The sequence below is a fragment of the Penicillium samsonianum genome (assembly GCF_028829775.1).
Source record: "Penicillium samsonianum strain IBT 33392 chromosome Unknown utg000009l_segment0_segment0, whole genome shotgun sequence".
NCBI lineage: Eukaryota > Fungi > Ascomycota > Eurotiomycetes > Eurotiales > Aspergillaceae > Penicillium > Penicillium samsonianum.
This window is the reverse complement of record NW_026643267.1, coordinates 389,860-414,503: the sequence shown is the minus strand read 5'-3', so window position 1 is coordinate 414,503 and position 24,644 is coordinate 389,860. Positions and strand designations below refer to the sequence as shown.

Genomic DNA, 24,644 nt, shown 5'->3' with positions numbered 1-24,644 from the left:
ACACCAAATAGCCCTAGAGGTGGGATTCGATTTGTAACAAGTTCCCCTGAAAGAACGTCTTGTCCACAGCCACACTAGCACGTGCCATTTCTATATCATCAACGCCCACCATGGTGATGAGGAGGTTCTCCTGGAACCGAAGATCACAAAAGTTGTCAACGGAACTCTTTCTCTGCACCATGAGGGGGTGAGTTCTCAGAGCAGACCACATGGGCACAAGATCACCAGGTTCTTCCCGAAACTCCGCACCAGGAGATAGGCGTGCAACTCAACAACCTAAGATAATAGTAGGGGTCGGAAACAAGAGAACCCAATATCATTGATGAGGAAAGAGTGGATTGGAGACATTGATAGATTGAAGGCATAGATGGATTGGAGGCATAGATAGAAGGAAAGTAGATCAGACATACCGTCGTCCTCATTGTCGGCAGTGCCGACGGCGGGCATGTCCGCACCACGGGTGGCCGGAGCCGGGTCAACAACCGGTACAGCATGTATACAGGGACGGTGACTTTGGTGAACGAAAACCAAAGACTTTTTCTGCTGCAAGCGAGTGCAACTGGTCTGTCTGATTGTGTTCTGTGCACCCAGGTACCATGTATGAATCAATGATCAACTCGTCATCGAGAATGTTGTTTGCAATTTCCCGCAGAAGGCTTGAAAGAGCCAATCTAGTTCTCTGCTCTAATGCAAGATAAGATGATATAGATCGAGGTGTATCACGAAATGAGTAATTTGGATGCCATTGACTTGCTCCCTCTAGAAAGCAATGCCGCGGTATCGACATTTGACTGAATTTAGTGCATGTATTGAGTATGGCACTACTTGCCAGTGGAAACGGGGTATCGGGAGAAGATATGGAAAGAGTATCGGTTGTAAAGCGCATGGGAAATGCGAATGTTGTGAATTGTCTTTTCCCGCAGCCTTTCGGTGGCTCATCGAGGAGCCCGTTGATAATTCGATAAAAAAGGCTGTGAGAATCACCACAGAGCCCTAATCCCTGCTTGGTAGCAAGTCGACAGCCATCACAGTAGCAGCCAGTAGAAATCATTGTTGATGGTTTCAATGTGGAGTATGATCCATTTTTAGTTCCTTTCGCTTGCTCTTCAAAGTCCTTCTTCATAGATGAGACCGTGAAAGTTCCCCAGATCTCTATTTATCCTTCGTCACTAGGTCGACAGTCACCGCTGTAGCCGGTGTGAAAGATTGTTGTTGCTTTCAATGCCACTAGTTCCAGATAGACTCGCTCACGATGAAGGTCGCGATATAAAGGTCTCGAGACATAAGTTCATCCCCAATAACCTTTCTCGACCATCGCTGGCTTTGGTCGAAATTTTTGCATGTCGCAGATCTTGACCTGCAAGACCTTTCGGTATGTAGCGCAGCGAGCCATCCAGGCTGTATCAGACGAGATCACCTGTCTTATACAGAGTATCTTCGTTAGCATTTTGAAACTCTGTGGCCACAAGAGACTGGTAAGAAATGACACTGCACTTACATTTGATGACCATGAACCATTTCTCTTTTTAAATAGGTACCTCGGGTCAAACCCTTCACTAGAAGATTTACCGTAAAGATGGTAAAATTGTAGGAATTGCAATTGGAAGAGCCATCCTGGGTTGGTCATTCGATGAGACCTCTGAGATGAGTGAAATTTGTGAGATGGCAGAGATCTAGGCAGAGACGAGAGAAGTAAACAAGAGAGAAGTAAAACAAGACAAGAGTTGTGGGGCACTTTTTAACTGATCTCTGGGCAATCCCCCGGTATCTCCGAGCCGATCCGCCCCCGGAGGCCGGTACTATCCGGCGTCAGCCGAAATCCCATACCGCCTGGCGTTAGGGTAGTAGGGACCACGGGGAGGAATCCTATTGCCGACTCGAAATATCTACCAACCAACTGTTCTATACTTGTCACAGAGGAAACAATCCTGTAGTAATCTCGGGGACCTCTACATTCTGTACGGCCTATAACAGCAACAACAGCAACAATGGCCTCGCATTCCCGTTCTTTGGCTGCAACATGTTTGAGGTAAAACAACTCTCACTTCGAACTTCCTTGAAACGAACCATGAACCCTTTCGAGATGTGGTTCTAATATGGAGTTCAACTCCATAATCACGTTTCATAAACCGGCCTGTGCTGAATGAATACTTGGTAAGCTGAACACGAAACCCTGGAGTATGCAACTCTCTCTTATACTGACGTGACGCTTCCCTATTACAGCGCGAGTGATTTGAATATCGCGGGCTGCATTTATGCGCATGCGCAAACTTACTCCTTTCACACGGAACTACTCCGTAGACGAAGTTTCAATTCGATCTCAACAAGGACGCCTATGGAACCCCCGCCACCGCTGCCAGGCCTTGCAGTCTCTAAACACCTCGCGGGGAAGCCATCTCATATAATGCACTGGGCGAGGCATTCAAAGCGGGATGATTGGGACCTGATGTTTGGTGGATTAATTGGTCCTGTCAATGAAGAGCAACCTGGCGAACAGATCATCAATGAAGCAAGATACGGAATAATATTTGGCGTGTTCTGGAGAAAACGCTCATGTGAGTTACCTCACTCTTTTTGACATATTCGGGGATCAATAATGAGTCATCTAGTGTGGTTTGAAGAATGGATACCTATGTCTACGGCCGTCAGCGCTCATATTAGGGCTTGGGTGGGAATGTGACAACAAGACTCTGTATGCTGTGCTTAATTCTTTGACTTCACATTTTGGAACTCGTTAAGTGATCCATGTCTTGAGGCTTTCTGGCGGGGTTTCAGGAGTGACTCAAGGCTGAAATCGCCTGGGGATGACCAGAAACTCGATGGTCCAGTTTGATGAAATGGAGACCCCGAGATCTAGATTCCGACTGACTAGACTGAAATCGATTAGCATCAAAATTTTATTTAATCTAATTCTGATTGATGTCGGAATGATTTGTTGATTATCCTCTACGCTAATGCAGACTACATAGTCAATGGTCTCTAGTCAGCCCCGCCACTTTATGCCGATCGACCCGTCAAATGTACAGCTTGACATGTTTAAGTGCACATCCCAACTTGATTCGGATGGCTCGTGCTAATCAACGCGAACTAGTCCGTGGATTTGGCTGTCGTCATTGCGGACTAAATTCAATTGATTTGTTGCTGAGATTGTAAGTGGATATTCACCTGCAAGCCAAAGTCACAACATAGTGCTTCCACCTGCAGAATTGATACCTCATATTAGCTCTGGAGTGCAGGGAGCTGGACATTAATCTTTTGACAAATAGAGTGATTCAGAGCAATGACAATACGGAGTACGGAGTAGTTAGATGATGCATAATTACATGTAGTCAACTCAAATGTCTAACTCGGTAGAGAGCTTAACTAATGCAACGAACAATTATAGACATGTACGACAAACTAAATATAATGCAATATATTTCAAGAATCCTAACGACAGTTCTAGCAGTCTCCATCAGCAGGAGGCATTTCATTGGGATCCTCGGATCCTAGGAAACACATTACAAGCCCAGCAAGGAAAAGATAAAGCAGACCTATCACCATTAGCGAGGTCACAAGCCAAAGGTTAGCCACTTACTCCAAGTCCAGCTCATGTAGTCATAGCCAAATAATTCCTTGAGCGAACCACCCACAATTGGGCCAACTGTCATCCCAATGGAAGCAGCAGCCTCCATCATAGCAAACACCCGAGAGAGACCCCCCTCGGGCCCAAAGATACCTGGCGTCTTTTCTTGGTGTGCTTTGACAGCGGCTGCGATGAATAATTAGAAAGCTGCACATATATATCGACTTCATAGAGAGAACTCAACACTTACCAGTCAATTCAATAGGCCCCAAGCCAGCCATAAACGGACGCAATGCACCCATAGCCACGATAGATGCTATGTAAAGTGTTCCGCCATAGTTCTGAGCACTCGTCCAGGAGATTCGCTCATTTCCAGCAATACCTAGTAATACCATCACCGCCGCCTGAAGAACCAAGGAAATCGCGGCAGGATATCGTGTTCCGATACGGTCCCTAATCCAGCCTGCCAGCGGACCGACTATGAGACTAGGCAGGATCAAGCAGGAAAACAAGAATCCAATCTTACTAGGACCCCATCCAAAGGTTTCCTGTACATGAAGCGGAATAGTCGCATTGAAACACGTTCCCACCGTTGCGCTCATTATCTGAATGAGCAGAACTGTCAGGACGCGAGCATCGTATAACATAATGTGCCAAAAGCCACCTGCAGCGGTGGGTGGATCCTGAGGATCGCCACGCGGGACCAGCAGACCCGTAGTCTCTGTTAAGTCTGCCGTCTGTGTTGTTTTTGTGGATTTCGTATCAGGCTGAGAGAAACTCTTCGAAGGACTCTCAATCATCAAAAGGCGCGCGACGAGATCGATACCCAAAATGAGAAGCGGCGCCATCCAAGTTATCCAATATCCCGCTACTTCTAGTAATAATCCGGAGATTGCGGGCCCACCGATGACTCCCAAGTTGACAAAGGACATTGCAATACCCATTATTATGCCGAGATTCGCCTGATCCGCGGTATCTGCGATAGTTGCATAGCCGATGATCCATACTGCGGAACCCGCAACTGCCTGCAGGACGCGGCCTATTAAGAGGATCGGAATCGAATGGGTGCTAGCAATCATGACGGTGCCTATGATACAGGTAATAAGAGATAGCAACAATGGTGCCTTGCGGTTTGGGGTTTTATCGGCGAAATGGCCGATGATGGGGCCAGCGACGACAGAGATAGCGCCATGGAGGCCGAGTACTGTCGAGGTAACTTTCTGAGACTGTGAGCGATCGATATGCAGGCGATTCCGTAGCATGTAGTCTAAAATAGGGACAATAAATGCGTATAGGAAGGTTTCTAGTACCAGACAGTGTCAACGATAGATTGTAAAGCGGATTTCAGGCAGACAAACCACCAAACAAGGCAAGAGTGACAGTAGAAATTATAAACCATTTGGAAGAGCGCCATTCGTAGCCAAAGGATTTCTGTTGGGAATCGCCCATGGTGATGTGAATAGTCTCCCGGAAGAAGAAAATTGAAGCTTTCTAGGATCTCTAGATGATGGCTTTGTTCAGAGTATATATTATTCTAAGAAATCAAATCAAATAAGAGTAATTATGGTCGGGCTCGACCCTTACTTGCAGTTTTGAATTTCGACTAGGGATGTACGGAGGGAGTACTGTAGATTGGCTTCTATGTTTGCCTCTTGGCGCAGAGACACGAGAGACATGGCGCGAGGGACATGATTGGTTCCACTTGAACATAAAAAGATAAAATTCACCGAAGAAACGAAAAGATGATAGCTCAACCCCGAACTAGTACTTCGGAGGCGTTCTTGCGTGGGTCAGAGCTGAAGGGTCAGACCTTGTAGACTTCAGCTGAAGAACCGTAAGAACCGCATTTAGGTCTACTTTTGGCACGGAGTACCGTTCTAAGCCTTCTTTTTAGGATGTCTTGGATGGTAAGCATGATTTTACAAAGCCAATAGGATTGTAAGGTACTATCCATGGATGTATATCGTATGCACTATGCACTCGTATGCACCTCTTTAGGACATCCTGACCAATGAGAAACAGTCAATCGTCGGAAATGATGTACGAACCAGTTCTCTGATAGATCGCCGCTTGGGTGGGACAAGATAGCTGTAAATATCCATCCCGATGGGAGCAAGTTAGCGATTGGAAAGTGTCGAGGTGATTAAAGGTAATCGACCCCAGGTGTTACCGACATGTAGTTCCAGAAATTAGTTAAGTGACTAACTACCTTTTGTATGGGTATGCCGTAAAAAGTCTACACACATGCTCCATAGTATAAATAACATTTCTCAACCCTCGAAGTAGCTCAAAGAATATATAAATAAGTCTGGTTTCATTGATTTAGTTCTAAATTGAATCCTAAAATATCCAATGTGCAGAAATAAGGATCATGTTTTAAGAAGCAAACTCTAGTTATACATCACATTATAACCGTAAATATTTTATTACTTTGAGTAAGGGTCCATGAGAAAGCATACAACGAAAGTATCCGTTGAGCAGTATCTCGCCCAAGAAAACATTGACCAAGGCACAGTGACTATTCGATCTTGCGACTTGTATGGTAGTTTACCAATTAGATGTTTGACGCGCATGTATTCTATGAGAAAAATATATCATTCCCTGGGGATCATTACAAGAATGACTTATAGCATAACCAAGGTTCAAAATTTAAATTAACAGGCGGAATCATTAGGTAGCTCGGCATGAAGATACCGTCAGCATAGGGACATCAACTAGCTCGTCGCTTAACATGTCATGGGTAATGGATAATACAAACAATACAGAGCGCCCAAAAGCCAGGCTGAAAAGAGACATCAACTGTCAAAGTCCAGACCGAAGGTGGCGAGCGAAGTTCACTCGACTAATCAGTCGAGGGACTGGTGTAACTTGAAATATCCACTGGGATGTATCCAGAAAAAAACAATCGGCAAGAGAAATCAAGAAAAGTAGAAAAGGAACACATTTACTGGCGAGCAGTGATAACGCCCATGCGGCAAATAGTACCAGCAGCGACGGCGCCCATGAAGATGGGTTTGCCGTTAGTGCACATGGCAAAGGAGAATCCATCGGGGGAGCAGATGATTTCCCCAGAGTGGCAAGACCATTGACCGACGTAGTCGACGAACTGGTTGTTAGATGAGGCCTCAGTGGAGAGGACACGGGGGTCAGTGGTGGTAGAGGAAGTGCTCAAGTCCTGAGCAACCTTGGACATGGCCTTGGTGGTGGTGAAAGAGGCGCTTGTGGTAACGGGCTTCTTCTCGGACTTGGTGGTGGTAGTGGAAGAGGAGCTTGTGGTAACGGGCCTCTTCTCGGACTTGGTGGTGGTAGTGGAAGAGGCGCTTGTGGTAACGGGCTTCTTCTCGGACTTGGTGGTGGTGGTGGTGGAAGAGGCGCTTGTGGTAGCTGGCTTTTTCTCGGACTTGGTGGTAGTGGTGGAGGGCTTTTCCTCGGACTTGGAGGTGTCGTCGAGGAAGGGAGCACTGCCGGAGCACTTGTAACCAGGGCCATCGGCCTTGCCGATGAGCTTGGAACCGGGCTTGGGGAAGTGGACGGCCTGGCCCTCGATGGTCACACACTTGCCAGTCTGGTCGACGTTGGCAACGAAGATCTCAGGGAGGCTATCGAAGCTGTTCTCGGCGCTTGTTGTGTGGCTATTGGGCTTGTTGTAAGGTGTTTGGTCGTTTGCCTTGTTGTTGGGCCCCTTCTCAATGGTCTTCTCCTGGAGCAACTGCTTGGGGGGGCCTCCCTGGCCTCACGGTTCTCGGAGTCGACAGTAGCGGTGCGGTTGCCGGAGCCACCAATGGTGATCATAGCACAGTTCATATACATCTCGCGGTTGCCGACCTTGTTGAACCAGGTCCAAGCGAAGAGAGCATCGCCGCTTGGTGCGTCCGAGGGGATATCGAATTGGTACTTCTTAGCAATAGGGCAGTCACCCTCGACTGACTCAATGACCTTGAAGGTCTTACCCTGGTCATAAGTCAGGGCGAGCTGACATGAGCCGCCGTCATGGACGGCACTGCCTTCCAACTCCATCTCTTGGGAGGAGCCTGGTTCCCACGTGGCCACGGCCTCGAAGTCATCATTGGCGTATCCTTTGCAGGGGTAGTCGCTACCAGAGGTAGAGAGAGGGTTGGTGTAAGAATAATCCTTCTGGCCCTTGGCATCCTTGTTGAGGGGACTGCGAATAGGCAATGGCTTGCTCAACTGCATATGAGCCGAGACAGTGGTGGCCAGAAGGCCAGAGAGGATCAATGTGCCTTTCATTGTGAATGATGTGTTTCTATGCCGCGCGTTAGTCTCAAATAATGGCAAAATCGAATAAATGCCCGAGGAAAGAACGAAGCAGTCCACAACGCTTCACTTACAGCTTCTTCGAGAACTTTTTGTATATGGACTTTTGATCTCTTGATATGATACTAAACACTAAACCACCAATGTCAATTATAAGAGTATAGAGGCTTGGGGAAATTGGAATCAAGCCTGGGTTGTCGACAGCAATTAGTATAAATACACGGCCAATGGTAAATAACATTCCACATAACTCCACAGAGGAATGGCAGATACCGTCATGTTGCAGCGTTTGCCCATGCGCTGATAATTTGGCGATGGCCCTCGCAACGAAAAGAATGTCAACTAACCGTGGGTCTCCACCACCATGTGTGCTTATCTTCGCATAAGAAGTTACGAGCAAATCATTGACAATCTAACAACATTAATAGGTCTGTATTCTATCTCTATACATGTATTGAAAAAGTTTCACAACTGTCATCTCGATCATGTGTTGTCTACATACCTAGATCGCCAGCAAAGCAAACCCGGCTGTATAGTGGCAACGACTCGAGGGGCAATTGGATTGTAAACCTAATGGGCACTGAGGGATCAAGTGTGAAAAAGAAGGCACCATGTCTTCCTTCATTCCCACCTGCATTAATCTCCGAGAGCTAAGTTTAGTTCAGGAATCTTGACATGATCTCAGAAAGACTAAAATAGGACGCGTCACAATGTTTATGCAAAATCTCAAATTTCCGGCAATCAAGTCCCGGGATCAATATGAACTTCATTCTGTCTAGTTCCTTTCCACCAATCGTGAGCTATGCGATAAAACCCATTTGGGGCTCGGCCTCCAGGCCGAGGCAAGCCCTAAAGGGCGATCGAACCCCTGTGTTCCTCCCCCTGCATACCTACCCAGGGCACCAATCATGATTTTCTAAGCCAAGGGCTTTGTTTACATCCACATTGATCTATCAAAACTTCTTTTCATGTATTATGTTCATGGCGTGAGCAAAAGCTTGTTGCTGCAGGATCTGCACGGTGCACTTCGAGGTGCTCATTGCTCTGCTAGTGGGACATGCTACGAATGAATTCTTGATATCGATAGTTCCAATGATACAATTAAACTAGCTAAACCAGAAGAGAAATATGTCAAGTCCTGTCCATTGATTTTAATTATAAACATTGGTTCAAAGATATATATTCACAACCAAAACATCCGACTACTATTATTCCAAGCGGCCTCTGCCACTTCTTCCATAGCGACACCCTTCAAACCCGCCACAACTAATCCCACACGCTCCATAGAACAACTCTCATTGCGTGTCTTGACCATCTGTCCCAGTACAAACTTGTTATGTTTCCGACTCGCCGGCAAAGGCCTCGCAGTCTCCAGATAAGCCACGATTTTGGGGTCATTAGACAAGACCTCGCACCATGGGGCATCAGTCTCCAGTTGTAACTTGTCCAATGGAATACTCTTAACCATTTCCAATTGTTCATCGGTCCGGAACGAGATACCGTTGACACTAATTTCAAGACCCAATTCCACGAGCTGGAGCACCTCCCCCTTCGTCCCCGCAAAAGAATGCACCAGGCCACCACGCGGCAGTCTTGGCAAAAAGGGCTTGATGATGGAAACAAAGTCCTCGGCTGATTCACGAACATGCAGGAACAGCGGTAATTGAAATTGAACGGCCATCTCTAATTGCTCGCGGAATGCGCGTTGCTGCGTTTCCTTATCGGCCCGATCCAAGTACTCGTAGTCCAACCCGATTTCCCCAAACGCAGCTAGAGGCGAGGGGCTCTCGGCTAGAAGTGTTTCACCTAGTTCGCGCAGCTCGTTCATATATTGTGATTCTGGCTGTTCGTAGATCTCGGCGGCGTGGTACGGATGCACGCCCAAGGTCATTTTGCACATTGCGGGGAACTCCCTCACTGCCCGCAGGTTTTGTTTTGCGCCTTCCAGAGTCATGGTGGTGAGCATAGTCTTTTCACAACCATGGTCTCGGGCTCTTTTCAGCACTTCTGCAAAATCTGGGTCGTGATATTGCTTTCCTCGGTAAATCCCTTGGAATTGGTCTGCAGTGAATGTGACGGCAACCTGTCGCCAGTGTTAGTCAAACTTCTAGAAACAATGGAAGGAATTTGCTCACATCGAAGAATTTCATTGTGATTGTTCGCGTTTGGTGGAATATCGCAATGGGGAAAAAGAAAATTCTTGCATTCAGTGTTCTTGGCGGGTCCCAACCAAATAAGGCTGATATATATTGGCAATCGCAAGACTTGGGGCTCGGCAATGAGATCCTAAGTAGCAAGCTTTACACAATCCTTGAAGAGAGATACTAATGGCGTGGTCTTAGATCAAAAAAACGTGTTTTCATATTGTAGCTAACTTAGTATGTCGCTAGCGTCGACACTATACCCATTTAGGATTTAGCAAACGGACGGGACGAGGTGATTGGCCGCAGTGTCTTGACACAGATTGTCAAGTATACCTACCTAGGTAACTAGGTAGAGTCGTAGTACTTCTATCATCGGTATAAGGGAACATAACCATGTAGCTAAGGGTGTCCCCTATAGACCTTGCCCTTGAATCTTTCTCCAAATCCTCAGGTCTCCATCTGCTCCGACTATTACGCTCGATAAGGCATATCTGCGCTTGGTTCGCTGCATGGTTCCGTCACCTCGCAGATTAAGTGTATGTTGTAGTAGAGTTTGAGGTCTAATTGTTTGCCCTCCGATTCCCATCCAGTCTTTTCACCCAACTTTTTCCCTTTCACTCCCCGTCACCCTGATCCAGTCTTTCACCCACTATTACTTTCCAAGCTCTCATCGTTTTCTTTCCCTATTTTATCAACTGTCAGCCCATCATGGCCGAGTTCCTTTCCGGACTCGAAGGCACTGAAATTACCCTTAACTCACCGCCAGAACCGCCGTTTTACTTTGACCCCGAGACCTGGCAAATTGTCGAGAAGCTTGACGAGTGCCCATATGCCTCGACCGAGGAAGACATTGCTGATGGTCTGCCCCCTGGATACGTTTCTGGAAAGTTTCTTTGTCGCCCCGCCGGTTCCGACGCCCAAGAGAAGCTCGCATTTATGCGAATTTACAAGCAGATTCCTATCGCTGGGACTGAGTTCCAGAAGTCTACAATCCGAGCTGCTCAGGCCGCCGGGCCACGTGAACATACAGAGCTTATCGCCTTAAAGGCCTTTATGGAGAAAGGATGTGATGTTGTGCCTGAGCTGCTTGGATACCAGTTAGGGAAGCAAGATGAAGACGATATCGTCCCCGGGGGCTATATCACTTATGTGGTGTGGGAAAAAGTTCGCGGAGACTCCCTTGATAGGGAAATGTTCTGGAGTTGCCCCTTCTCCCAGCGACAGGAGATTCGAGCAAAGTTTCGCCAGGTTTATGAGTATGTTGTTCGGCCATCTTGATTGCGATAACGTAGCTAGAGCTAATAGGAATCAGAAAGCTTCTACAGTTCGGATGCCGGCCACAACTTCCTACGTCGTCTAAGATCATATACGATTGGGCCATCGGAGAGATGTATGCCCGATGCTATGATTTCCAATGTTAAACGAGCTAATACTTTTCAGGCACATATCCGGATTCAGCCACGTGATTCATGTCGATACGAGCACGAAGTGGGATGATCGAATTTACGCCAGTTATTGCCTCGCCTTAAAATCCACGGCAATGGATCATTTATATCCCGTCAAGAGCACCGATGTGTACCGCGACGACAAGGGTTGGAGGTGGTGAGTAGAAGGGTTACACCACAGCAAGTACCAGGGAGAACGGTTGCCACACCGTATCCTCGTCTAGAACGTCAATCAACAATACACGAGAACTCTGACTAGTGTTCAGGTGGAAGAAGGCTGGATGCTATGCCATGAGCAACAAGGTCTCCAGAGTGTCAAGCAGTACAATCGCAGTGCTTTGGCGACCATCGACACCCAAAGCCTCGTGGTTCAAGTGGACCAGCCTCCCGAGGTCTCGAACATTGGTGTCTTCGCTATATGCGTCGTTGATGCTCTGTGTTTAATCATTCCACAGGATACTCATAAGTGGCCTTGTCAAATATTCTTTTGGTGGTCTTCTCACAGTCTTTTTAGAGGTCTTTTTTAGTGGTCTGTTTTGGTAATCTTCTCAGGTAGCCTTTTTGTACATTACTGCCTTCCTTTTATTTACCAGTGACAGCACGGGTAAACCCCAGGCGATCATGATTGACCATGTCGCCATCTGCAGTAATATCAAGGGTTGTAGGGAGCTTCTGTATCATCACAAGGCCGCCGCAAGATACCTCAGATGGAGGGAATGCATCAATTCGTTGGCCTAAGTGGAGTGAGTAATCTTTTCTCTGGTGAGGCTCTGAGGGGGGAAATGCGAGATATATCTTATAACGCGTCTATATGACTATGTATCAATTGGGGGAAATTGATGATATCTAACCAGGAGTAATCTTGATTTCCCCAATTTCCCCTGACGCCGTTCCTGCAAGGACACCAGTTCCAATGATCCCGCCATCACTGGCCTCCCGCAAGAAGACACTCTTTCCTCCTACTTGAGGACCAGCTCGCAGTAGCAGTCGATCAATATATCTCTGTACATTTTCTTTATAGTGAGGATAATGTTGAATCACTCCACCCGAGAAAGCCACGGCAAGTTCCTCGGGCCCGCTATTCCAACCTGACGTTGACGATGAGGCCGACTCGGAGTCCGTTTGTTCAATAATTCCAGCTTCCGTATCGACATTTTCCCCATTGACGCACTTGGGGGCCGTGTTGCACAATTGGACTTCATTATTGCAGGCTAAGAGACCAACAACCGCAGATGCCACCAAAGAAGCCGCACGATCTTGCACAGCCGAGGCAATGGCCCGAATATCACGGGCATATTCAGGTGACCAGGTCCAATCACTCTCAGGAGATGGTTGAAGTGTCTTTGACAACTCGCTTGCTAAGCGCTCATCGGACAGAGAAGAGGCAACAACAATGGAGAGGTATTCTGTTGAAAGAGAATATTCCTCAACCAACTTCAGCGGTAACTTAGAGCGCTGTATTCCCAAAACTCCATGGAACCAATCATAACAGACGATGCGGACGAGCTCGCCAGTGTATAAACCGCCGATCATATATTCCATTGGTTGGAAACCAGGTCTTTTGCAATTTCTATCGAGCTCAAGGTCCCATTTCGTTCGAATACCAAGCTCATCGAAAGAAGCCGCCGCAGTGGAGAGAGTCCATTCAGTTGAGATGAGCGTTTCCGTAGCGTCGGGGTGTTTTTCAAGGATGCTTTTAGTTTTGGATTCATGCAAGTCGGCAAGTTTCATGGGAACGGTCGTGTTGCATCCCGCGCCCACGACCAGACCCATAACAACACGGGTGTTAGGCAAGGAAGGGATGGAATACGCCAACGAAGCAAGAGTCGCTGTCGTATCATTGATCATGACTGCGACTTTCAATTTAGGAAGAGAAAACAGCCTGCGGCGTTTAGCAGGCATGTTCATTTCATCGCCATGAGTTGAATATGTGTGGCGTTCATATCCATTCAACAAGGCTTGGCGGAGATTGAGGTCTGAGTTTAGCCAAAAGCCTTTCCCTGTCGGCATCAAGATGGCTTCATCGAGGGCATCTTGTCTACACTATATTAGTCACAGAAACACACAGCCGAGTCTGGGAGGATAACTATACTTTATAGGAAGACAAAAGGAAATGCCTGTCGTTATTTGGTCAATCCGCTCTTCACTTGGGTTGGCCAGTCTGTCTGCCACCACCTCGGCGATACAGTCTCCAATCCATGTGAAGAGGTCAGTAGAATGGTCCTTTCGTAGATGTTCTTCAATAGGCCATGCCTTCTCTAATGTGCGTCGTACGCGTGCATGTCCTTCGACATGTTGATCTCCTAAGAGGTCGATGAAGGCCACACGAAGGTAGGACAGACCAAAATAGACAGCAAGATAGCGTCCTGTTTCATGGCCCGTTGGAAGACGGGTAAGGGCCGATGGAATAAAGTATTCTGAAGACTCCGCGGCCAACTTTTTATAAGACGACGATAGCCGACAGGATAAATCATACAAAGTCTCGAGTTTGACGCGGAAGGGCTGGAGGAACTCCTTTAGATTAACCTCTTTCGGGGAGATCTGCGAGGTTGTAGCCATTTCAACTAGGAAATTCTGATGTGACGTGGCTTTTTTCCCAAGATGGAAAGGTTGAAGTCTTGGAGACATCCGAGGTCGGGTAAACACGCTGATGACCTCGGGGAATACCACCACGTGACCGGCGTTTATTATATTCCTATATTCCTGTTTATGATTGACACGATCGGAAGATTGACAGGGTTCTCTGGCATACACTACTGCTTCCATATTGGCGTCCTTGATGGCCTCTTATATCATCATTTGGCCTCTAGGGTTGTATGTTCGCTTCGGAATGCTGCCGTCGAACTTTCACTATGATTAATGGCCGTTTTAATTAGATATGAGTATAGAATTAATAGACTTAACAAAGAAGTAATGAAACTGAAGCCATACTGAACTCATGAATCCTGTTTATGGGCAGGGATAGCTCTATAAATCTTCACATATAGGATATCGGGGTTACATTCACCAGTTGGTTCCCCCGCATGATTACATGTCTCATATGGCCCCGGGGCCCCCTCAATCTCACGATTCTGACTCACCTTCACAAATTTCCAACCTTGGAAGTGACACTACCAAAAATGAGCAGAAGTGCGAACTCGACGCCACCGTCATCTTGGCCACCAACACCAGGCGAACTTGGACACCAATATACGCCCGAAGCGACGCCTTCAGAGACCGATGAAACTCCACCTTTGCATGCAGTAAATGTCGCACCAAGATGGAACGAGTCGAAAACAACTATATGGAAAGTGACTGCCACGTTTTGGTGTGCATTTGTGATGGGGTCCAATGATGCTGCATATGGAGCTATTATTCCCTATGTTTGTGTCACCAACTCAGCTTTGACTTTGTCCGGCTGTATAAAATCACTGACCGTATTATTTGAACTTTTCAGCTAGAGACCTACTATCAAAAAAACTACACGGTCGTTTCTCTAGTGTTCCTCTCGCCATTTGTGGGATATACCGTATCCGCTATCCTGAGCAATTTAGTTCATCAGACTCTCGGCAGGCGAGGAATCACAATAGTTGCTCCAATTTGCCATGTGCTTGCATTTGCGGTCATATCTGTCCACCCACCCTTTCCAGTCCTGGTGATTATGTACATGCTGGTTGGCTTGGGTAGCGGACTTCATAATGCGGCATGGAATGTATGGATCGGGAACATGGCGAACTCGCATGAAGTCCTCGGTTTCTTCCATGGATTCTATGGCGTGGGGGCCACAATAAGCCCTCTCGTTGCTACGAGTCTAATTATCAAAGCTGGATGGGAATGGTACTCTTATTACTATTTGATGGTATCTCGATCCTCTCTACCTCACCATGAAACCGCTGCACACTGAGAAACTAACGATGAAATATAGACCGGAGCAGCTGCTATCGCGCTAATTTACTCCGCTACCGCTTTTTGGGATGAAACTGGAAGTAAATACCAAGAAGAGAATCCTAGTTTCCCAGGCAGAGGAGGAGCATTTTCTCAAACACGCCTCGCCCTCACACACAAGGTCACCTGGATATGCGCCGTCTTTCTCTTCCTCTATGGCGGAATTGAGGTAGCAATCGGTGGATGGATTGTTGTATTTATGACGAACGTCCGACACGGCGACCCATTTCAATCCGGAATGGCAGAGACAGGCTTCTGGCTAGGCATCACAGTCGGTCGATTCGTGCTAGGGTTTGTGTCGCCACGAATTGGAGAGAAGTTGTCCATTGCCATATACATCTTGCTTGCGATTGCTCTTGAGCTTATCTTCTGGCTCGTGCCTGAGTTCATCGTGTCCGCGGTTGCGGTTGCATTTGTTGGATTCTTTATGGGGACTATCTTCCCGGGAGTTGTGATTGTGGCGACACGAATGCTACCGAAGAATCTTCACGTTGCTGCTATTGGATTTGCGGCTGCCTTTTCTATGGGGGGTGGCGCTGTTTTCCCATTCATGATTGGAGCCATTGCTCAGGCGAAGGGGGTGACTGTGCTGCAGCCGATCTTGCTAGCCATGCTGGCTGTGGCATTGGGGATTTGGGCAATGATGTTCCGACTTCCTCAACTGGAGGTATCACATCAAGTCTGAACAGAAAATGGATAGTTAGAAACGGTCGATGTGGTATAGTTCATATTCCTCAGCTGTCGCTTCTAAGTCACAGCATTCTTGGGTTTTAAGAGAGCATAAGGTGTGGAAAGTGGCGAGACCTGGCTGTTATATCAAAGGTTCGTTATACATGGAAAAGTCGGTTTCACAATTTAAGACTTTCCCCGCCTTTTTCTACCGTCTACCTAACAAACTAAGAAGGGGAAGGAAATATCTATAAAAACTGATATCTAAGTCTATCTGGAAAGACTACCTGAGGAGTCTACCAAAAAGGACCACTCAAAAGACCACTCAAAAGACTGCTAGAAAGACATCTGAAAAGTCATCTGAAAAGACTATCACAAAGAAACAACAAAAGATTACTTGACAAGGCCGCATAAGCAGCCGACTATTCTTGTCTCCTTGCTTTTATCTCCCTGGTTTGTTCTTTTAATACACCGCTAAGCATCAGCTCACATTTGAATTAAATTATATATAACCACTTATTGCTCAGTCGGCTTGCTCTTGTACACCATGGAACCATTTAAGCATGCCATGAGCAGCGTGTTCCCCGAGTATATCGAGAGACCCCATTCCCATCAATTCGAGGACACTGATATCGAACTCGAATGTCGCCTTCCACCACTGTTTCACCTCAATTGCCACGAGAGAGTCCATTCCAAGCTCAGACAACGAGTAAGATGTCACCAAATCTTCTTCCGGCTTCAGCAAGAAGTTAAACACCTTCTTTCCAATTTCCACAGCGAGCATTTGAGCAGAATCAGGTTGGCTTAGTAGCGCGGCATCGCCCTTGGCCTGTGTGATGAAGGCCTCCAGACCAGCGCCAGGAGCAGAGGTCAAGGTGGTACCAGCTGCTCCAGTATTATGGAACACCGACATTCGGGTGTCCTTCTTCCAGATCAAACGGTTTCTTTGATCAGCGAGAGGCACATTGGGGCGAATTCCAACGCAGAAGTTGCTTGCTTCGGGTCTCGATTTACTTGGTATAGATGTCATCGCTGCCTCTACTGCGTCCAAAAGCTCGCTCACCGAGACCGTATTGCCTAGGCCACCCGCAGCTTTGAGCTTTTGTAAAATTTCTTCCTGCTCAGCAGCATAACCTACTCCCTCGACGATACCGAGATCAATAGCGCAAGCCGGTAGTCCCAAACCCAAGCGGTATTGAGAAAAGGCGTCCAGGAACGTGTTCGCACCAGCATAGTTGATCTGACCAGGAAGTCCAAAGACGCCAGACACCGAACTGAAAAGAACAAAGAAGTCGAGTTCCGCATTCGCAGACACTGAAGCATTATGAAGATTCCATGTTCCCTTGACCTTCGGATCAACAGCCGTGTTCCACTCCTCCAGTGTCATACGTGCGAAGCTCCGATCACAAAGCATCATGGACATCTGCAAGATACCCCGAAGCCGGCCTTGAGCCCGTGTGGTGGCAGTGGTTACATCTTCGATGTTGGACACGCTACCTTGCACAAAGTCGACGCGACAATCCATACTGGCAAGCTCTTGGGCAAACTCCCGGTGGATTTCGCTTGAACCCGCAGTTCGGGAAAGATATATGAGATGTCGAGCTCCGTGTTGGACCATCCACGTAGATATAGCCCGACCCAGACCTCCAAGGCCACCTACCAGCAGGTATGCACCAGAGCTGTTGAGTTGGGTGGGCTTTTTTTGTTGCTGGATATTTTGTACAGCGCTAACTTGGCCTGAAGTATCACGCATCGACACGACGATCTTTCCCATATGTGTGCCTTGCTGCATGTAACGGAAGGCGTCGTGTATACCATCGGAACTGAAGACTTTGATGGGTCGGACAGGAGAGATGTAGCGCTCCCTGAGTAGGTGCACAATTTCCTTCAGCAGCCTGCATGATATGTCAGTTATCGAATATCATACATTTGCATCTCATTCGTGATTGATGATACATACTTCTTTGCAAGAGTCGGCTTTCTGGAACAAATTTGATCCAAGTCGACACAGCAATAGCTCCGGTTGTCTAAGAAAGGAGTCATATCAAGCTTTCCAGAGCCAAGCAAGTCACGTTTGCCAATCTCGACCATCTTTCCAAACGGTGCAATGCACTTCCATGTAGCATGAAGTAGTTCACCAGACAAAGAGTTCAATGCCAAGTCGACACCCTCTCCATTTGTCTCCCGCATGATATCCTCGACGAACGAGGTATTACGGGAATTGAGGATCCTGTTCCGAGGAAGGCCAAACGTGTCCATGAGATACTTGACCTTCTCCTCGTTACCGACCGTTGCGTAAATCTCCGCGCCAACCATCTGAGCAAGCTGAATAGTCGCAATGCCAACTCCACCGCAGGCACTGTGGATAAGAATGGACTATACAATATGTCAAAGGTCGACCTAAGAAATTAGAGGGCCGAGGGGAAACAAACCTGTCCCTTTTCCAGATTTCCAACGTTGAAAATGGAGTATATTGATGTACTAAACACGCAAGGCATGCTCGCCGCATCATTGAAGCTTAAGCCACCTGGGATCTTCTCGCAGAGGTTCTCAGAGAGAACTAATTGCGTCCCAAATAGACAGCTCCCGACGACCATGACCCGGTCACCGACCTTCAGACCTTGAACTTCGGGACCGATGCGGCGGACTACGCCGGCGCCTTCATGGCCAAATTCATTATCTTTGGCTTCGACAATGCCCATGGCACATAAGACATCCTGCCGACTTGTATCAGTATGTGTTATTCTGTCCACCTGTTGCCTTCGGACCTACCTTGAAATTCAAACCAGTTGCGTAAGTGTCAATTTCCACCTCGTCTCCCTTCAGAGGTTTGATATCCTCCTGAGCCCAGTGTAACGCAGCCAATCGACCGGCCTTACTGGTTCGAAGAGCCATGCTACCATTTGAGCAGGACGTCTGTTGCTCATTTTGCAACGAGAATGGATGGTACCGCCCAACTTGGACAGTATTATCAACAATAGCGTATTCAAATTCAGGCTTGAGGGTCTCATCCTCCCGACGGACTTGGAACTTCTCATATACATCGATGACTTTCTTCAAAGAGACATCAAGATTATCGACCTCGCAAGTAGCAAAATCGACAAACAATTCATTGCGGATCGTCCTCGCTATGCCGTTGATTTGGGAAAATCTCGGGTCCTGACATTGGGCTTGTGATAAACGAGTCACCCAGAGAATACCACATTTATTTAGGCTCTCCGCCAATTTCTTGAAACAGTCAAAGCGTTGGCTATCCATGTTTTCAAAGAACGGGGCTTCATCATCAAGCAACGCAATCACATCTTGTCCGTCAGGTAGGGGCTCTCCGCCAAACCGAGAATGATGAACGGAGTATCCCCTATTCTCCAGGGCTTGAAGTAAAGGGCCGACAGGTCTTGATTCAGAGAGGGTCAAGAGCGTGACGCATTTCTTAGGTGCGGTCTCAATTTCCGATCTAGCCACGATCATGGCGTTTAACTGATGTGGGTGGTCCGAATCCAAAACTGCAGCATCTGGAGTACGAAATCCAGCGGCCTTGAGTTCTTTTGCCCAACGTTCAACGCCTATGTACGGCTCGTCCGACCGATCGTCAACATCGCCATACCACCAACCAGCTAGAGTTCCAAAGATATAGTTGATCCATTTGGATGTGGGTGTCAATTCGTGGAGCAAGAACCATCCAGTGGGAGAAAGAAGTTTGCGAACATTGCTCAGACTGTCGTTCAAGGATGCAGTGGCGTGAATAACATTAGTCGCCAGAATTAGGTCGTATTTGCGACCATCAAAACCCTGATCGGAGGGATCCTTACTAATGTCGAGAGTAGCGTATTCGATGTTTGGGTAATTGGCAAACCGATCCTTTGCAGCAACAAAGAAGCCAGATGAGATATCAGTGAAGGTGTAATTCGTGTATAAGGTCCTGTCCCCAGGTGTCAACAGCTTCAGGAGATTAGCTGTAGATCCGCCGGTTCCGGCACCTATTTCGAGGATTTGCAGATTGGGCTTGGTGTGACTCAATTTCGTGATGAATTCGGAAATATCGCACTGATCCATTGCGTTGTAGACGTTGGCCAATATGCCATCCGCCAGAAGGAGATCCAGAGCCCCGGCCTCTCCGGTGAAAATCTGTTGGGCGTTATTGAAAACCACCTCAATACCACTAGCAAGATGGGCGCCGTTGGTTTGAGATATCTGATGGACAAGTTCCTTCACTCGCTGCTCGATGGTAGTATTGTCAAGAATCTGGAGGCTCCGCACATCCACGGACAGCAGGTGGTGATCAATCCATGATCGATACTTGTGCATGTGGCCGATTGAAGTGTCCAGTTCTGCGATGACACGCTGTGTGTAAATCATACACAGATGAGATAGCTCTGTCAAAGCGGGCATATAATCACTGCGATCAATTAATGGCTTGATGAGAGTGTTGGCATCCAGGAAGTCGATATGGGGAGCCCATTCTGCACGGGCAGTGGTGTTGTCCACTTTGTCGGAGTCCTGATGATCGAGAACAGAGAGTTTGATTCCAGAACTTCGTAAAGCAACCTTGCCCCCTGCAGTAATACACTGGCCACTACCGAGGATAGAGCCGTTCGGGGTGTAAGATGCGGAGGCTTGGACTTGGACATTCTCATAACAGCGGTAGATGGACATTTCTTGAATGTGGGTAGGAACCATTATGTTGGTTATTTGGTCGGCATATCCCTTGGACGCAGCAACGCTGAGCAGTTGAAGTGAGGCATCGATGACTGTGGGATGCAAATGATAGTTCTCCCCATCAGTATCTTTTGCAGCAAGTTCGGATGTTGCATTCTGCGTAACAGTGTCTGATCGGACATGTTCGAGACGTTGAAAAGATGGCCCAAAGTTGAGACCAGACATGGCCATAGAATGGTAGCAACGGCGAGTATCAACCTTCCGCACAAGAGGAGCTTTCTTGCTTACATCTTCAACGTGTTCGCTATGCGATCTAACCTCGCCCAAGCAGTGCTTGGTCCAACTAGCTCCGTTGTAAGAAGTGATGGTAAATCCCCACCACTCACTGTCGAGAGAATCTGTTAATCGATGGCGATGTAGTGTTGTCACGATCTCAACTGGCGGACCCTCATTCAAGACAAGGGCAGTGCTAACAATGATATTGCGCAGTTTGAATGCCTCACTGACACCGGTAAGCTGTCTCACAGCCTCGCCAATCATCGCAGCATAGCCAGCGAAGGGGAAGACAATATCATCACCGACCTTGTGGTCACGAATCCACGGGGCATTGTCCAAATGAAAGAGATTTCGGAAAACAGGTTGAAAGTCAGGACTCTCTGTAACCCGGACACCCAAAAGATCGTGAGACTTGTGTTCGCGATGTCTCCACTCCTTGCTCAACCGAGACTCATACCAGAACCTTTTTGAGTGATCCCATGGGTACCTTGGAAGATCGGGGAGAGTGGAGCCTTCGCTGATGACCTTGCCCAACTCGGAGATAGCATTGAGAACATGCAGCTGCCCAATGGCAGTCAGGAAAGATTCTGTACTGTCCTGGTTGCGAACAAATGTAGAAATATAAGGAGAAGAAGTGTAAAGATGACTCTGGATCTGTCGCAAGGGACCCGCAAGAGCGGAGTGTGGTCCAACCTCAAGTAGCACCATGTTCTTCGAAATCTGGTGCTTGATTATGGATGAGACAGCCGAACGAAAGAGCACTGGGGACTGTAGGTTCATCTGCCAGTATTTGGGACCGAAATTCTGGACTTCGGTGAGTATTTTGTTCTCGACACTGCTGAAGAACAACTTATTTGGTGCCTTGGCGGATACTTCGTGTTCAATTAAAGCATGGTACTCGTCGCCTATCTCAGCCATATGATGAGAGTGGTACGCCTTGTCGACTTTCAACTGTCTGGCCAGGATATCAGGGTGGGTCTCCTTAATCGTGGCAATAACATTTTCAATAGCATGTGTATCACCAGCAAGGGTGACACTCTTGGGCGAGTTTTCGCAAGCAACGATGACACCATCCTGTAGGTATTCCTGAACGTCCTCCATACCCATGCCTATAGCTGCCATGGCCCCAGGCCTGGTTTGTAGCTTGGTAACCTGACCTCGATAAAACGCAATCGTGATTGCTTCGTTGGCCGTGATGGCACCGACAGCGTATGCAGCAGCTATCTCGCCACTAGAGTGACCCACGACAGCGGCAGGCTGAACCCCAATGGAAGCGAAAGTGTCGATCAGTGCCACTTGTATTGCCGTGCACAAAGGCTGGGATAATTCGGATGAGCCGAGTCTGCTAGTACCCGGGCCCTTCAAGAGCTCTTCTTCAATGCTCCATTCTGGAGCATGTGTGAGGGTTTGCAAATATGAGTCAAGATCTTGAATGCTCTTCTTAAACGTGGGATAGGAGGGGTTTTGGATCATAGAGCCACCCATTTGTGGCCACTGAGCGCCTTGGCCAGTGAAAACCATGACTATATTTGGTGCCTCGCCAGTTTTTGAGGGCGTCGAAGTTGTGAGCGGACCCAATGGGCTTTTCACGGAGAATGCCCGGTGAGGAAGATGTTCCCTTCTATTAGCTAGAGTGAATGCCAAATCGGCAACTCTGGTTGGGTTCTTCTGGATATAGGCCGTGTAGTGGGATATCATTTGTTTTAGTGACTCGGCGTTGTTTGCGGAATAAACGAGCAGCTGCGGTGAAAGAGTATGCTGCGTGGCAACGGGAGAGACACCAAAGCTCTGAGCTGAATCGAGAACAACGTGAGCGTTTGTTCCTCCAATCCCGAAGGAGTTCACACTGATTCGCTCGCTCCGAGCCTCAGGCCATGGCATCGGTTCTGTGGGAACAGCGAGTCCATATTCATCCCATTGGATGTTGGGGTTGGGCTCCTTAAACTTGATATTTGGGGGGATGATACGATTTTCCAGGGCCAGTACCGACTTGATCAGGGATGTAATCCCCGAGGCTCCTTCAGAGTGACCAAGATTGGGTTTGACAGACCCAATAAGGACACCGCCAGAAGGGCCAAAAACCCGGCCCACTGCTCGGGTTTCAATAGGATCTCCAACTTGGGTGCCAGTACCATGACACTCGACAAACGCAGTCTGGGAGTAATCTGCAATGCCTGCCACCTCATACGCCCGCCGGATCATGGCCTCGTGTGAGATACCATTAGGGACATGGGTGCCAGTTCCAGCACCTCTTCCGTCACTGTTAGAGACTGTCGAACGGATAACCGCTCGAACCGGGTTTCCATCCCGGACGGCATCAGCCAGCGGTTTAATGAAGATAGCAGATATCGCCTCTCCTCGTGCATAGCCATTGGCATCGGCAGAGAAACTCTTGCAAGACCCATCAGGTGAAATTACGCCTTGCTCACTCATTGCAATTGTCATGCCAGGTGCCATTATCAAGTTGGCACCGCCAACTATGGCTCCCTCGCAGTCGCCCCTGGAAATTGCGAGACATGCTTCGTGCAGTGCAACAAGGCCTGCTGAGCAGGCAGTACGTACGACCATGCTTTATTTTTTCCATTTAGCAATTTGCAATCTATTCCAAGGTAAAAACAAATACAGATCAACTAACCTCGGTCCCGTCAAGTCCATCTCATATGAAACTCGGTTGGGTAGCATGAAGTCTCCATATCCGCTCACTCGATGCTGGCCATATTGTTGGGTTTCTTTGACACACATCTCAAGCCAATCTTCACCAAAGCTACCCATGTAGCAGCCAATTGGTCGTCCTTTCCAATTCGTTTCGCCGGCATCTTCCATGCACTCCCTGGCAACTTCCAGCATTTGCCGTTGCTGTGGGTCCATGCGCTCCACCTCCAATTTTCCCACTGTGAAGAAAGATGTATCCACAGAAGCAATATCAATACTTTCATCTAGAAAGTATCCGTATTCGGTCTTTATACTGCCCGGCTTCTGGCTGTCGGAGTAGTATGCGGATGCATTATATCTGGACCTTGGCACTTGGCCACGGGCATCTCCTTTTGCAACCAAGAAGTCCCACAGCTGCTGGGGTGTGTGTAGGCCTCCGGGGAGACGTACAGACATTCCACATATTGCAATGGGCTCTGGGGGAACCAGACTCGGTTTAATTGCCTTTGAAGTCATGTCGGCAATTGTTCCTGTTCCGTGATGTAAAAGGTGCTTTGACCTCGGAAGATTAAGGAAAGGACAAGATTGGGAACGACAAGCGATTATTATTATAAATGCTCACACGGGTTCAAAAAGTTCAAAATAACCGTTAGCCCCCATCGTACCCCCACCTTGTCTTGGCCTTAGCTCCAATCATACAACATTTGAATCAGGAGACTTGATGCGTTGTCTCTATCCCGAAGATTTCCCCAATCAGTACCTTTGTATTCATTAAGTATACCCACATATGCAGACTATTATATAAAGTTCACAGTTGTAGGTACACTTGATAATATCTCATTGGCTCTCTAGCACCGGAATAGGTATACGGCAAAGTTAATAGAAGTTCGTTGCCTACGTCGACTATCCAATACGGATACACAAAATACCTAGATAATCATCCTGCATACCCGCGGATGTCAGCACAAACCTTACTCATGCCAACACGAATTGGATCCATTCCCAATTTTGGTTCTTGACAATGAAATCATGCCACAT

The 24,644-nt window shown here is 47.7% G+C and overlaps 8 protein-coding genes across 8 annotated transcripts; 2 read left to right on the top strand and 6 right to left on the bottom strand.

The window, feature by feature from the left end:
• Positions 1-13: 13 nt before the first annotated feature.
• Positions 14-447, bottom strand: N7471_013233 (uncharacterized protein; the record flags this gene model as incomplete). Its single annotated transcript, XM_057285952.1, has 2 exons — positions 14-267; positions 411-447. The coding sequence occupies 2 exons, from the start codon at positions 445-447 to the stop codon at positions 14-16; spliced, it is 291 nt and encodes a 96-aa protein (XP_057129277.1).
• Positions 448-3,441: 2,994 nt separating this feature from the next.
• N7471_013232 (uncharacterized protein) lies at positions 3,442-5,014 on the bottom strand (the record flags this gene model as incomplete). The annotated part of the gene is made up of 4 exons (XM_057285951.1): positions 3,442-3,533; positions 3,578-3,751; positions 3,816-4,868; positions 4,924-5,014. The coding sequence occupies 4 exons, from the start codon at positions 5,012-5,014 to the stop codon at positions 3,442-3,444; spliced, it is 1,410 nt and encodes a 469-aa protein (XP_057129276.1).
• Positions 5,015-6,509: 1,495 nt separating this feature from the next.
• On the bottom strand, positions 6,510-7,813 carry N7471_013231 (putative extracellular protein; the record flags this gene model as incomplete). Its single annotated transcript, XM_057285950.1, has 2 exons — positions 6,510-7,292; positions 7,319-7,813. 2 exons carry the CDS (start codon positions 7,811-7,813, stop codon positions 6,510-6,512), a joined length of 1,278 nt encoding a protein of 425 aa, XP_057129275.1.
• A 1,210-nt stretch (positions 7,814-9,023) lies between these two features.
• Positions 9,024-9,990, bottom strand: N7471_013230 (TatD family hydrolase; the record flags this gene model as incomplete). The annotated part of the gene is made up of 2 exons (XM_057285949.1): positions 9,024-9,923; positions 9,976-9,990. 2 exons carry the CDS (start codon positions 9,988-9,990, stop codon positions 9,024-9,026), a joined length of 915 nt encoding a protein of 304 aa, XP_057129274.1.
• Positions 9,991-10,692: 702 nt separating this feature from the next.
• N7471_013229 (uncharacterized protein) lies at positions 10,693-11,590 on the top strand (the record flags this gene model as incomplete). Its single annotated transcript, XM_057285948.1, has 3 exons — positions 10,693-11,240; positions 11,297-11,374; positions 11,425-11,590. The coding sequence occupies 3 exons, from the start codon at positions 10,693-10,695 to the stop codon at positions 11,588-11,590; spliced, it is 792 nt and encodes a 263-aa protein (XP_057129273.1).
• A 685-nt stretch (positions 11,591-12,275) lies between these two features.
• N7471_013228 (hexokinase family protein) lies at positions 12,276-13,988 on the bottom strand (the record flags this gene model as incomplete). Its single annotated transcript, XM_057285947.1, has 2 exons — positions 12,276-13,467; positions 13,522-13,988. The coding sequence occupies 2 exons, from the start codon at positions 13,986-13,988 to the stop codon at positions 12,276-12,278; spliced, it is 1,659 nt and encodes a 552-aa protein (XP_057129272.1).
• A 560-nt stretch (positions 13,989-14,548) lies between these two features.
• Positions 14,549-16,038, top strand: N7471_013227 (MFS transporter; the record flags this gene model as incomplete). Its single annotated transcript, XM_057285946.1, has 3 exons — positions 14,549-14,791; positions 14,866-15,267; positions 15,334-16,038. The coding sequence occupies 3 exons, from the start codon at positions 14,549-14,551 to the stop codon at positions 16,036-16,038; spliced, it is 1,350 nt and encodes a 449-aa protein (XP_057129271.1).
• A 507-nt stretch (positions 16,039-16,545) lies between these two features.
• N7471_013226 (type I polyketide synthase) lies at positions 16,546-24,122 on the bottom strand (the record flags this gene model as incomplete). The annotated part of the gene is made up of 5 exons (XM_057285945.1): positions 16,546-17,917; positions 17,983-18,398; positions 18,455-18,739; positions 18,795-23,523; positions 23,590-24,122. The coding sequence occupies 5 exons, from the start codon at positions 24,120-24,122 to the stop codon at positions 16,546-16,548; spliced, it is 7,335 nt and encodes a 2,444-aa protein (XP_057129270.1).
• Positions 24,123-24,644: the final 522 nt, after the last annotated feature.